Genomic DNA, 14,298 nt, shown 5'->3' with positions numbered 1-14,298 from the left:
TGTGCGTACCTTCTACAGATTTTGACGCGTTGCCAATTCGTCTTCAGTCCTTTTGGTCTCTTCGCCGATGTTTTAAAGATGCATACACATTTTTTAAATTTATTTTTCTTAGTATTGATTCATGATGATCCATTTTTTACATTGAACATTCACAGGTTCAAATATGTCTCCAATCATTCAAGAACGCTTAAAACTTGTAAGAGCACAGATCATATATTGAATTGTATAATATTCTATGCTCCATATATAACCTAAAACAAAAATAATGACATTCGCTTCAAAACTTATCAAATAATTATTCGTTTCTTTTTCAAATCGATTATCATATTCATTAATAATTGTAGATTATCAATGAAATTAAAAATGATATTTGAAAGATGAACAGATAGTCGGAAGAATGAATTCATTTTCATTTCATATAGAAAAATCAATTTATAAGATACTCAGAAGTGTTAATTTAATTAATTTCATTTAATTTATCATACTTAACTGGTCCAAACTCAATGAAAGTTGAGGGTCCAAATCTGAAGTAGATCCTCAAAAAGTTTTAATTCCCAAAGGGGCCACAAGATAACATATAATTTTTCTAGAAACGTATGAATGCCACTATGAAACTTTTTCAGATAGTCAACAATCTCTCATATTTTGAAATTTAACTCTCAAAAAAATTATTGGGGAGATTTAATTAGTTGGAATAAGATTTATAACAGGTTTATAAAGGTCCACCATAATTCTCTATTGTTTGAATATACAGGGTGTATCTCCAAAGTATGTTAATTTAGAACAGAAGAGCTTTGCTCTATTCATACGTTACGATCTTAGACTATTATATCATATATAGGCTAATATTAGACTATATATCATATTTAGTCTAAGATTAGGATAAATAAAATTCAATTGAATATTTCACTGAATTTTTCTTATATACTACTAGAAAAGATAGACGCAAATTTTATTTTATGGAATCAACATAGATGAAAAATACCAAATATCTTGAATACAAATACTTATCAGTGGTGGTAACTTAGGCAACCGTTTCCATGGAAACTCGTCTCGAATGACACAAACCTTCACATGAATGAATCAAAATAAGGTCTAGAATAGTTGTCGAATTTTCTCAAGATGATGCAGTCTGACTTTCTCAAAGATATCCTTAAAAAATTAGGTTGGAACGATGGTTTTCAAATACCAGTTGCCAATGATGAAAACAGAGCTTTAGAGGAACAGGTCGCTAGGTTGACCTTGGCCAAGTTGAAGGCCAAAAACGAATTTGAATTAACTTCTCAAAAGCATGACGCTTTGGAGAGGCATTTTAAGTTTGTTTCACAGGAGAGTGAGCAGGTGGAGGTAACAACATTTTTTATCACTTGCTCCTTCTTTAATTTATTCAATTTGTAACTGAATTTATTCTTTAAGAAACTGATTTCGGCTCACAAGCAACAGTTTGATACAGAAAATCACTATTTGCGTATAGCGACGGCCGAAAAGACACGTTTGGTACACGATATTGGGGACAACAACAAAAAGGCGAAAGAAATCAAAGAAAAGAATGAAGAGAAAAGAGTAGAAATCAAAAGGAATATGGAGAAAATAGATAAAATCAAGAAGGAAACTTTCTGGGACGAAGAAGCTTTGAAAGCGTGGGAGGAATCATTAAAAAAAAGGGACGAAGACAATAACATGTTAAAAAAGTTCTCCAAACAAGACGAGAAAAAATTTATAGAGCTGGAAGCAAAAAGAGCCAGTTTGCAGTTGGAATACATGCAGAGGCAGAAGACGGTTGCAAAAATGGTCAACGATCTGATAAATTACGAGTCTGTTTTAGAAAGAACAGGTGAATAATACTCAACATTATTATTAAACTCAGCGGCGCTATTAATATAAATTTTTTCTCAATTACTTACAAGGTAAAACTATACAAAGCCAAATAGCCGAAAGGACTTCTCTGGTGAAGCAATGGAAGGAAACTGTCAAGATTCTCCATCAAAGAGATGCCGCCATCTCAACGCAACAAGACAAGTTACTGGATACAATAGAAGCAACGGAAAAAGAAAAAGAAACGATGAAGAACGAAGAAGACATTCTCAACATAGCGAAAAACAATAACAAAGATGTAGAAAGAGAGAATGAAGAGCTGAACTCTCAATATTCCAGGTATCAAAGGGATATGGACAAAGTCATCCAGTATGTTCTGTTTCTGAACAGCGAGGTGAGTAGTCATCATGATAAGTTCCTAATGTTTATAATTTCATTATTCTGTCAGCACACAGATCACTCCTGTTTGAGGCTGCAAAATTACTTTCTAGAAGGTGTTTGTAAGGGATTCAATAAATAAATAAAATCGCTGTCCAGTACTTTTTCCCATATTTCGGGCAGCATACGAATCCAGCGTTGAAAAAACTGGTCATCTTTTGAAGTGTTCCACGAATCGATCAAATTTTTTACTTCTTCATAAGACCGGAAGTGCTGGTCAACCAGGCCGTGTGTCATTGATCGAAACAAGTGATATTCCGAGAGAGCAACGTCTGGAGAATACGGCGGGTCGGATAGGATCCAAGAAGGGATAAAATTTAAAAACTGATCATCTTTTGAAGTGATCCACGAATCGATAAAATTTTTTACTTCTTCATAAGACCGGAAGTACAGGTCAGCCGGGTCGTGTGCCATTGATCGAAACAAGTGATAGTCCGAAGCAGCAACGTCTGGAGAATACGGCGGGTGGGGTAGAACTTCCCATTTCAACGTTTCCAAGTATGTCTTGACCACTTTCGCAACATGGGGTCGAGCATTGTCATGCTGTAAAATCATTCTATCATGTCTCTCGTTGTATTGTGGCTGTTTGTCTTTCAATGCTGGACTCAAACGCATGAATTGCTTTCGATAACAATCGCCTGTGATTGTTACAGTCGGTTTTAACAACTCATGATACACTAAGCCGAGCTGGTCCCACCAAACACTGAGCATGACCTTGGAACCGTGAGTATTCGGTTTGGCCGTCGACGTGGAAGCATGGCCGGGATATCCCCATGATTTTCTGCGTTTGGGATTATCGTGATGAACCCATTTGCCGTCTCCAGTCACAATGCAATGCAGAAATCCCTTTCATCTTTGCTTTGCAAGCAACTGTTCGTAAGCAAACAAACGCCGTTCAACATATCTCGGCTTCAACTCGTACGGCAGGCGTTTTGAAATGGCTTTTTTGCGTCACTCCCAATGATCCTGTCCATTCTTGTTGCATTTGACACGAGCCTTGATCAAATAATGCCTATATTCCTGCATCTTCGAAAACCTTCTCTCTTTCACCGCCATGCTGGTCTTCAACGTCAAAATCACCGTTCTTGAAGCGTTGAAACCTCTCTCGGCACGTTCTTTCACTAATAGCGGCCTCACTATAGGTATTTGAGAGCATTCGATGAGCCTCAGCCGCAGATTTCTTAGACTTAAGTACTGTGTTATCATGTTGTCATGAAGTACTCAGTAACCGTGTCGCAAAATTGAAAGAATAATTTAACTCATCGACAGGAAAACAGCATGAAGCGACAAGTAACAAAAACAGCGAACGACCTAGAGAACGAAAGATGCAGGGCGAAAACGCTCAAAAAAGAAATGGAGAACAAATACGAAGACACGATAAACATGGAGAAGAAGATCGAGAAACTGAAGGAGAAATACGAAAACTTGGAAATAGCAAATATGAGCATGTCAGACCGATGCAAGCATCTAGAGAGGTTGATCGACTTTGAGGCGAGACAACATCAGGTCTTCTTGAGCGACAGCGATAGGCTATCGCAGGTCTTGTTTCGAGTACAATCGAAACTCAGCGAACAGATAGAGATCAGCGGTAATAAGGAGTTGGAAATAGCCAATCTGGCAACGCTGGTCGACGGTCTCCAGAAGATGACAAAGGAAGCGCAAGCCAATGTAGACAAGAGGAAAGAGATCATTTACAACATGGTGAGCATACACATATTAAAGTTTTGGTAGCACCTTTATTCCAACACAAAATGTTCAATTCTAGGAATTCAAAATCGATCAGCTGGAAGAGAAACTGGCCCTGATAGAACAACAGAAAAATACCGACGACGACGAAGAAAACTACAACAAAATCAAAGCGTTGGAGAAGGATTACGCAGAACAGACAGAGGTAGGCGGTTCAATAGACGCACCTAACCTCAACTAACCTAACTTTTGTCGTTCGCAGACGAAAACCCTCCTGCAAGACCAGATATCGAGGATTCAGGACGAGATGCGTAGACTGACGACTGCCATCACCAACGACGAGCAGAAACTGACCATTCTACACAACAAATTGCAAAATGAGAAATTAGATTACGAGGGTGGTTTGAAACAGGTAGCCGCTGCGAAGTCTTCGGCTCAGGAAAAGCAAGTCGAGGAGAACATATTGATTTTGAGGCTCAAACAGTTCGACCAGAACATGAAGAAGGAGGAGAACGAGATATACAACCTGCAAAAGATGAAACTTAATTTGGAACAGGTAAAAGCTGATTTCTATGATTCTTTCAACACCTTATCACACTTTGCTATTTCAAGGCTTGTTTCGGACCTAATTATAGAACTGCATTATAAAAAGTGTTTTTTTTTAGAGCTATAGAACTTTAAATTGCAATAAAACAACGATGGATTATTCGATTGACATGAATTTTATTTATCCGCAAGATAATCTTGTGGCATTACATTTTAAATATGATTTCTGGCATATGACCGCCACGGCTGGCTCGGATGTAGTCCAATCTGGACGTCCAATTTTCGATTACTTTTTCCAACATTTGTGGCCGTATATCGGCAATAACACGGCGAATGTTATCTTCCAAATGGTCAAGGGTTTGTGGCTTATCCGCATAGACCAATGACTTTACATAGCCCCACAGAAAGTAGTCTAGCGGTGATAAATCACAAGATCTTGAAGGCCAATTCACAGGTCTAAAACGAGGAATTAGGCGGTCTCCAAACGTGTCTTTCAATAAATCGATTGTGGCACGAGCTGTGTGACATGTTGCGCCGTCTTGTTGAAACCACAGCTCTTGGACATCATGGTTGTTCAATTCAGGAATGAAAAAGTTAGGAATCATAGCTCTATACCGATCACCATTGACTGTAACGTTCTGGCCATCATCGTTTTTGAAGAAGTACGGACCAATGATTCCACCAGCCCATAAAACGCACCAAACAGTCAGTTTTTCTGGATGTAACGGTGTTTCGACATACACTTGAGAATTAGCTTCACTCCAAATGCGGCAGTTTTGTTTGTTGACGTAGCCATTCAACCAGAAGTGCGCTTCATTGCGAAACAAAATAAAATGGACGTAGTGCGCGATACGTATTCCGCACAGAACCATTATTTTCGAAATAAAATTGCACTTTTTGCAAGCGTTGTTCAGGCGTGAGTCTATTCATGATGAATTGCCAAACCAAACTGAGAATAAATCACTTAACAGCTGTTAAATCGGTCGCCATCTTGAACAGTAATGCCAACTTAAAGTTATATACCTAATTCTAATGTTGAGGTTATTTTTTTGGTAAGCTAATCTACAAAACTCATTTGTTTCGTTCTAAAGTGTGTAACAATGTTGCCTATATTTCACCTATTATCCTAAAACATTATCCTGGTATATTCCTGTATAATACTGTTGAAATGTTAGGCCATGCGAGAAAGAGAGCTTGAGGTGAAAAGCAAAACGGAACTGTTGCATGTCCAAAAACGCAACCTCGAAGAAGATCGAGGTAGATTGAGAATGGATTACAAGAGCAGAGAATTGAAAGTGGATCAACTCCAGAGTAAATACCACCTGGTGACCATGTCTTTAGGAACTGACGAAGATGGCCAAACTCTATCAGTTACCCACTACAAGTTGAAAGCTGCCCAAGATAAGTATTTTTTGCAGCAACGCGGCGATTTTCTTGATGACAAGATAAACAGAATCGAGAAAGAAATCGTAGCTATGGAGAACACACTGAAAATAGTCAATCTCACCAACGCAGCTTACAAAAAAAGCTTGAGCGAGGTAGAAGACACAGGTATGAATACAAATGTATTTTTTTTTTTCCAATTTGACCCTTTACTTTGAATGTGGAATCTTGCAGATAAGGAAGCTCAAACGATGGAAAGCTTACAGAAAAAGTTTGTCGAATTAACCGATCAACAAAGAATACTCAGAAAAAACTTGGCAAGTGAGAAAGATGAGCTGAAAGGTTAATATTTGATAAATTCCAAAAATAACGCACACTGAAAAAATGTATTGATTTTTTCAGAACTGAAAAATGAAATGGAAGAACTGAAAAAGAACAGGAAAGACTTGGAATCCTCCCTTGCAGAATTGGAAGCGGAATTCAACAAGATACAGAACGAATTGAGAGATAAACAGGAAAAGGTCAAAAGGACCGAAAATTTGTTGAGGAAAGTGGAGAAAAAACTGAAACTAGAAACACTGGCCAAATACGACGTGAGAAGTTTTCCTAATTTTCAAATCCATTTTACTCTACAGGAAATATTCCACCTTTAAAATATTAAGCATGTTTAACTTGAAACATCTTGAGAAATACCTTGAACTTGAAAAACTGAAAAATAACAATTCCGCCAGTGGCGTAGAATTTGGGCAGGTTCAATCAGTCAGAAGCCCCGACGTACGCCTCTGGTGGTAGCGGGAAACGTTTATTCAGCCTAAATTCGTAGAATTTATATACAGGGTGGCCATTTGAAAAGGAAACAGACGAGATTACAGACGAAATGAAGTTTTTCGATAGAAATGCTCGGACAGGTCGATTTCTGTTTCGAGGGGGACAATTTAAGATGTAGGTTACGGACGCATAGCGCTTCAACCCTTGCTACTACAACCCTCACCCCCAAATTTTGAATAGGGAAGATGGGGTGAGTGATACCTCATTTGAAAGGTATTTTTATACTGATTTCAGCACAGTAATTGTTTTTTCATTTTATGCATTAGTTCTCGAAATATTCTTAACTAAGCATTTGAAAATGAAGTGGTGTTTTCATGGCACTTGTAGCGTTTTGTGAAAAATCGACATTTTGAGCTTCAAAACAACCATGACTGTGGCTTCCTTCCTAACTAACTAACGCATGAATATTTCGAGAACTAATGCATAAAATGAAAAAACAATTACTGTGCTGAAATCAGTATAAAAATACCTTTAAATTGATGTATCACTCACCCCATCTTCCCTATTCAAAAATTGGGGGTGGGGGTTGTAGCAGCAAGGGTTGAAGCGCTATGCGTCCGTAACCTACATCTTAAGTTGTCCCCCTCGAAACAGAAATCGACCTGTCCGAGCATTTCTATCGAAAAACTTTATTTCGTCTGTAATCTCGTCTGTTTCGTTTTCAAATGGCCACCCTGTATTGAAAATAATATTTATAATTTTGTAGTTGAAATATTTCCAATCACTCACGAAACAGCCTGTATACATCGGCTTATTTTAGAGAGATTTGGAAGTGCAACAAATGTCAGAGGCCAATAAGAATGGGCTGGAAAAGCTTTGTCACATAGCAGAGACCGATTACCAACTGAAAAGGGCTTTGGAAAGCTCCGCTGAACAATACAACATTAAATTACCCAATATGAAAATTGTATCTTCCAAGTTCAGCGACATCTCATATTCCTCGAGCGATTTTCAGTCTACTCTATCGTCAGACATAAAATCGACAAGGAGCTCAGCGGAGAGTAAGACAAGCTTACATTTGTCACTTAAGGAGGATCAATCTGGTTCCTGCCAATGTTCCAGTGCTGTATCGGTTTCAAATTTGGTGTTATCGTTCGATGGAACCACCAAGAAATAATCAATGATTCTTATTTTATAAAATTTTTTTTTATTCAAATATACTTATCTGAGAATTTTTAACATATAAAATCTGATTCACTATACAATATTTGTATCATTCCATCCCGGGAGGTAAAGGTTCTGTTGCCATGGCAGGAGCAACTACTGGCGGTGGTACCTTAAAAAAAAAGAAACTTATTCTAGTAACAATTCAACAGATAAGAGTGTGGTTGCTTCAGCTTTCAAGTCTACAGAAAACTCATATTATATCTCAGTGTTACAAGACCAAAAATAAAGTACTGTGGAGACTTGGGCCCATAACCTGTGGTAGAGAATTTTTATATTAGGATAATTATCAACTTACCATCGTATTTGGAATAGTATCCATTGGCGGAAGCATGCTTTGGTTGGAAGGTGGCAACCCAACTGCAGGAGCAGTCTCTTGTCCAGTTAGCGGCCTATAAGTATTCAGTAAAATCTCCTTTACAGCTGAAGGAATGTGTGCAAGCTGTCCCTCGGTTAAGGACAATATATGATCCTTCAGAGGCACCCTCAGCTCTGGACACATATTTAGAGCTTCCGTTAATTGAGGCGGAGGCAACTGCATCAATACAGCAAAGCTTTGAGGTTTTGTCCTCTGACAGCATTTTATGAAACCTTCCCAAACAACTTTTTGTTTCCATACCTTAAAAAAATGAGGTATAAATTTAAATTGTCAATTCAAAAAATCAAAGTTCTTTACTTGTTTGATGATTAGTCGCTGAAGAATGTTCATGACGAACCCTGACAATCTAGGATAACTTCCAAGAGCTTGAATAACAGTCCTCATCAGCAGAGTTGGCAAAGGAGTTTGCTCCATAAGTTGTTGCAACACTACAGCCATAACTTCTTGCGTAAAAATCTATAAATAAAATTAATTCAAATAAGAATTCTTTTAATTTTTTTTACATTTGAACTACTATTCCAAATATAATAAAATGAATTATAAATGCATTTCAAGTGATTACATTCATTCATATTGGTATCCCTGAATACCTGTCGGCTTCCATTAGACAGAAGTGTCATCTTACCAACATAAAGGTACCACCAAATTATCGTGAAAAATGTTGTTTTACAGACAAAAAACTTACCTGTTTGTCTTGAAGACACAAAGAAGTGGCCTTAATAACAGTTTTGAGATCAGCTTTGGAAGTATCAATGGTGTGTAGAGAAACCAATAATTCGGTTGGCGACACTGGGCTGTCACCATGCGAACCAAGAAGTCTGTTGAACACCTCTTTGACAACAACCGGGTTGAGCTTTATTAGTTTTGGCAAAGCCGTCAAAATCTGGAAAAAGAACTCAAATCAATCTTAAATCATCAGATAGATAAAATCTCATTACCTCTTTCTTGGACAAACCGTTGAGAACAGGAATAAGGAACCGAACGTCTGACACTTTAGAGCTATATAAATCTCTGACGATCTGCACCAGTTCGGCAGTCGGAGGTTCTTTCTCGGTGAGGATGTGAATTATCCTAGTAACTAGAGTTTCCGAACCTTTGGAGCATTCCTTCATTACTTTGAATAGTTCCGGAGAATGCATACCCATCTCCTTGATAGGCGTATCCAGCAGTCTCAAAATAATCCTCTTGATATCGGCACTAGTTTGTACGTAGATATCTGCCAGGTCGTGGATCAGAACTTGGTCTGCGGGAAGCAGAGAAATAAAGGGTAACAAACAGGCTTTGATGAAATCATCGCCCCAAGATTCGCTCTTCAATCTTCCCTGATTGAAACCGCAAAGGCCCTCTGGCGGTCTCTTCAGTTTCAAGAATTCCAAGTTCATCCTGGCGAATTCTTCAATGATCACCTTCAAATCTTCCCTCTTGTGCAACTCCAAGATATGTTTCAAAGCGCAATCTCGAACAAAATTCTGTTCATACGTACTGAACAGAAGGAGCACGTTGAGGAACGTCAGTTGTTTCGGTGGTTTGCTCAAGGTCAGGTCTTTCAGGAGTGCCAACACCCATTCGCACCTCTTTTCGTCTCTGCACAGAACTTTCACCTGGTCCAGAGCCTCTTCCGTCACTAGGGGTGCCTCCAAAAGAAGTTTACTCAGGATGAACGAGTCGTTTGAGGCTGTGCTCACTAGGGTGCACAGCAGAATATTATATGATTGATCAATTTTAGCATCTTTCCTTAAGGGAGGTTTCCTGGAAAATCCCTGAGAAACAAAATTGAAATTTTGAAATTTCTAAGTTATAGGCTCGTTGATCCATAAAACTATACGAAATTAGCATCAAGCACTATGAAATACGCAATTATTTTAAAAAATTAAATTATTCCTCTTTGATTCTTTCAAATCACAATATTTTAAAGAGATTTAAGGTTGAATTATAAAGGGTGTTTTTTTAGAGCTATAGAACTTTAAATTGCAATAAAACAACGATGGATTATTCGATTGACATGAATTTTATTTATCCGCAAGATAATCTTGTGGCATTACATTTTAAATTTGATTTCTGGTATATGACCGCCACGGCTGGCTCGGATGTAGTCCAATCTGGACGTCCAATTTTCGATGACTTTTTCCAACATTTGTGGCCGTATATCGGCAATAACACGGCGAATGTTGTCTTCCAAATGGTCAAGGGTTTGTGGCTTATCCGCATAGACCAATGACATTACATAGCCCCACAGAAAGTAGTCTAGCGGTGTTAAATCACAAGATCTTGGAGGCCAATTCACAGGTCCAAAACGTGAAATTAGGCGGTCACCAAACGTGTCTTTCAATAAATCAATTGTGGCACGAGCTGTGTGACATGTTGCGCCGTCTTGTTGGAACCACAGCTCCTGGACATCATGGTTGTTCAATTCAGGAATGAAAAAGTTAGTAATCATGGCTCTATACTGATCACCATTGACTGTAACGTTCTGGCCATCATCGTTTTTGAAGAAGTACGGACCAATGATTCCACCAGCCCATAAAGCGCACCAAACAGTCAGTTTTTCTGGATGTAACGGTGTTTCGACATACACTCCAAATGCGGCAGTTTTGTTTGTTGACGTAGCCATTCAACCAGAAGTGCGCTTCATCGCTAAACAAAATAAAATGGACGTAGTGCGCGATACGTATTCCGCACAGAACCATTATTTTAGAAATAAAATTGCACTGTTTGCAAGCGTTGTTCAGGCGTGAGTCTATTCATGATGAATTGCCAAACCAAACTGAGAATAAAACACTTGACAGCTATTAAATCGGTCGCCTTCTTGAACAGTAATGCCAACTTAAAGTTATATACCTCGAAAAAAAACACCGGTTATAAAGTCGTAGATGATTCACTTCCTTATGAGGTAAATGCAAAATAATTTCTACAAATGTTACAGAATTTATTAATTGATTTCAAGTTTTTCATAAATCAGCAAAAGTGCATAAGTAATACAGGGTGATTCACCAAGCTGGCCTATTTGACGTTTACTGAAAACTAATCATAATTTTGAGCTGAAAATTTGCATATATTACCTGCATTATACTGTATTCCTCAAACAACCAGGCTAAGGCGATATCGACATGGGCCCTCAAATCATTGATTAGAAATGTGATAATCGTTTCCTTAACCAGTGGACAAAAAGATGCAGCCAACGTGGCAATTATCTTTTGATGTAAATTACGACTGACTATATTTTCGCAAGATAACAATCGCTTAACTGATCCAACAAGCATGTTTTCTTTTGTTTCTCTCTCTAAAGGTTTTATTACTTCGCCCAACTTCAAGGTTTTTATACGAGGAATTTTGATCTTATCTTTTTTTGCCTGAAAGGAAATTTATGATTAAATATATATCGTCGGCTAAGAGTGTAAATCTGCTAAGTCCATTTTGAACAATTTCACAGGAGACCAAAAAAACCGTACAGTACAGTGTTATAATAATAATAATAAGAGAGTTTATTCATGAAAATACATTCAATAAACTCTATTGAATGTATTTTCATGAATAAACTCTCTTATTATTATTATTATAACACTGTACTGTACGGTTTTTTTGGTCTCCTGTGAAATTGTTCAAAATGGACTTAGCAGATTTACACTCTTAGCCGACGATATGATGAATATCTAAAGGGATTAACCAAAGGAAAATAACTTGTTCAGTTATGAAATCAGAGGCATAAATAGGTATATTAAAACCAAATTTGTATATCGACATCTCTAATGAAATTAAATTTTTTTTTTTAAATAATAACTGCATTTTCCTATTATTAAAATTCTGTGTGAAAGCTGTATAGTTAAATTTTTGAATGGCTCATTTTATTTATGATCTTTATACAGGGTGAGTTTCAAAGTTGTACAAATTTAACTTTAAGTGAAATTTAGCATGAATCTCTGTTTTGCCATTTCTGAATTTTAGTTCGATCAGATGGGTATCATTCCGATTACAAAATTTCATTAACTATTTAACGGATTCAGCCCATCAACAAACTAAACTTTAAATAAAAAATTTTATAATCTACCTTATCTTCATCACCCTTGTCATCGTCATTTTCTCTTTCTCTCTTCTTGCTGTCATTTGATTCCACAACAGGTCCCCCAGGACCCAAACCATTTTCGGTAAGCAAGGTAGCCAGCATCATCACGGTAATTTCTTCATTGCCAACCGATCCAGCTTTGAGCAACTTATCATAATCCTTGGCAAAAGAAGACGGCATATTGTCCGGCAACTCTACAAGAGTAACCTCTACGATCTCAACCACTTTCAGCAGATTCAATTTCTCCAACACAAATTTTTCATTGATTTCTTGCGGTGTCAGTCTTTTTTCTTGGAAATCTTCAAACTCGACATTGATATGATCCTCAACTTTTTTCCGTTTGGGTTGGTGCAGCTGGAGGGACTCAAAAGATAGTGTCCTTTTGGCATATCTCTTTCGTTCTTCCGTCTTGGGGAGCATTCTGTTTATTTCGCTCTGAGAACAGCCTAGAAGCAGAAAATTTTCAATAATAAAAGCTGAAACTATAGGGAACAAAAAACAACAAACCTAATTCTATCAAAATTGGGGTAATCTGTTCAATGTAGTCCGATGCACCGGGATGTTTCATTAACCCAGTTAATTCTGTTTTCAGTTTTTTTCGCACAGAGTTTACTTGAGTGGTACTCAGTGTAGGCGGTAGATTTTTGTACAAACTAATAATGGCTGATACAACTTTTGACATTAACTCGGCTCTTGTTTTAGCCAAATTTGTCAATACACCAAGACATGTTAATAGGTTCGCACTGCTAATGTGGGTTGAATTATGGAACTTCAGTAAAACCTCAAATAAAGAGCTGAAAAATAAATCTGATAATTTGCAAAAACATTCTTGTCTTTTTATGATAAAAACTAATTCAATGCTAATTCTACCTAGCTTCCTCCTCCAATTTTCGTCTTCTTGCTATTTTTAGGGTAAGAGGAACATCATCCAAGGAAAAGTCATTCTGCTTTCTATTTTCAATCTCATCTGGATAAGTTTGTAATAAAATAACACATTCTAAAAATTTTACAGCACTTGTTCTGATACCATCATTGTCACTATCTATCATGTTTGTAATTTCTCGTTTAATCTGATTCAATTGTGTCCAACCTTCATTCATTTCTTCTGTTATGTGAGGGGCTTTACACAGCCAAGCTAGCATTTTTCTGTATATTGTTATAGCTGCTTGAATAACTCGTTTCTGAACTGCAATAGATTCATCACACAAGAGCATGTACAGGTTTACAATAACAACAGGTAAATAAGTCTCCTTCAATTTACTAAAAATTAAAATGTTATTTGTAAAACTAGTTCATTACATATGAAGCTTACCATAGTTCCTCAATGAATCCTACCAACGCTTTCTTCAAATCTCCACTTTTATTTGTTGTGAAATTCAACACGTTGGACAGATATTTCGATAACAAATTCGGAGATTTGCGTAGAAGCATCTCCTGGATTTTAAAAAAATATTCCAATTTTTCGGCATTGTTTTCGGAAAGTCCTATTTCATTGAACCATTCAACCAACTGAAAAAAAAATTTAGCTCTTATTGAATAAGTAATACCATGATTTAAAGTCAATTTTTTTTAAGATATTTATTTAGACTTCATACGAATTTTAGAATTTAAGAAAGGCATATAAAAGAGTAGTAAAGAAAACAATAATGGATATTGTTGATATAAAACAAGTACCGATTGCTCGTCTTCGAAATTATTTGTCTCGTCAGAATTCATTCTAAAAATATGTTTAGAAGGAAAACACGTCCTAGTCCTAAAAATTAAATTTTTTATCTATTAAACATTTTATATTCAATAATGAATAAATGTATACGATAGAAAGTTGAATCTTCCTTTTTCCACTTTCAGAGGCAATTATGTTGTAGGTTATTTATACGTCAAACCACAGAATACTTCGAAAATCTAAGTAATCTATGGTATAGTTAATCAACATATGGCGTATTGTATATTGGTTGATTATCATATTACAGGGATATCATTAGGAATAAGAAATATTATT

The 14,298-nt window shown here is 36.9% G+C and overlaps 2 protein-coding genes across 2 annotated transcripts; one reads left to right on the top strand and one right to left on the bottom strand.

The window, feature by feature from the left end:
• The first annotated feature begins 1,047 nt into the window (after positions 1 to 1,047).
• Positions 1,048 to 7,898, top strand: LOC123677746 (coiled-coil domain-containing protein 39-like). Its single transcript, XM_045614439.1, has 10 exons — positions 1,048 to 1,347; positions 1,417 to 1,834; positions 1,908 to 2,209; positions 3,523 to 3,954; positions 4,019 to 4,144; positions 4,202 to 4,495; positions 5,661 to 6,036; positions 6,103 to 6,210; positions 6,271 to 6,461; positions 7,457 to 7,898. Exons 1-10 carry the CDS (start codon positions 1,123 to 1,125, stop codon positions 7,811 to 7,813), a joined length of 2,829 nt encoding a protein of 942 aa, XP_045470395.1. The 5' UTR covers positions 1,048 to 1,122; the 3' UTR covers positions 7,814 to 7,898.
• LOC123677745 (symplekin) lies at positions 7,821 to 14,171 on the bottom strand. The gene is made up of 11 exons (XM_045614438.1): positions 13,974 to 14,171; positions 13,612 to 13,808; positions 13,170 to 13,559; positions 12,807 to 13,093; positions 12,285 to 12,745; positions 11,299 to 11,589; positions 9,178 to 9,999; positions 8,925 to 9,122; positions 8,537 to 8,695; positions 8,159 to 8,479; positions 7,821 to 7,972 (listed from the first exon to the last, which is right to left on the bottom strand). The coding sequence occupies exons 1-11, from the start codon at positions 14,013 to 14,015 to the stop codon at positions 7,910 to 7,912; spliced, it is 3,231 nt and encodes a 1,076-aa protein (XP_045470394.1). The 5' UTR covers positions 14,016 to 14,171; the 3' UTR covers positions 7,821 to 7,909.
• Positions 14,172 to 14,298: the final 127 nt, after the last annotated feature.

The sequence above is a fragment of the Harmonia axyridis genome, chromosome 4, assembly GCF_914767665.1.
Source record: "Harmonia axyridis chromosome 4, icHarAxyr1.1, whole genome shotgun sequence".
Taxonomy (NCBI): Eukaryota; Metazoa; Arthropoda; class Insecta; order Coleoptera; family Coccinellidae; genus Harmonia; species Harmonia axyridis.
The sequence above is the reverse complement of the archived record's forward strand: the minus strand, read 5'-3'. Positions and strand labels throughout refer to the sequence as shown.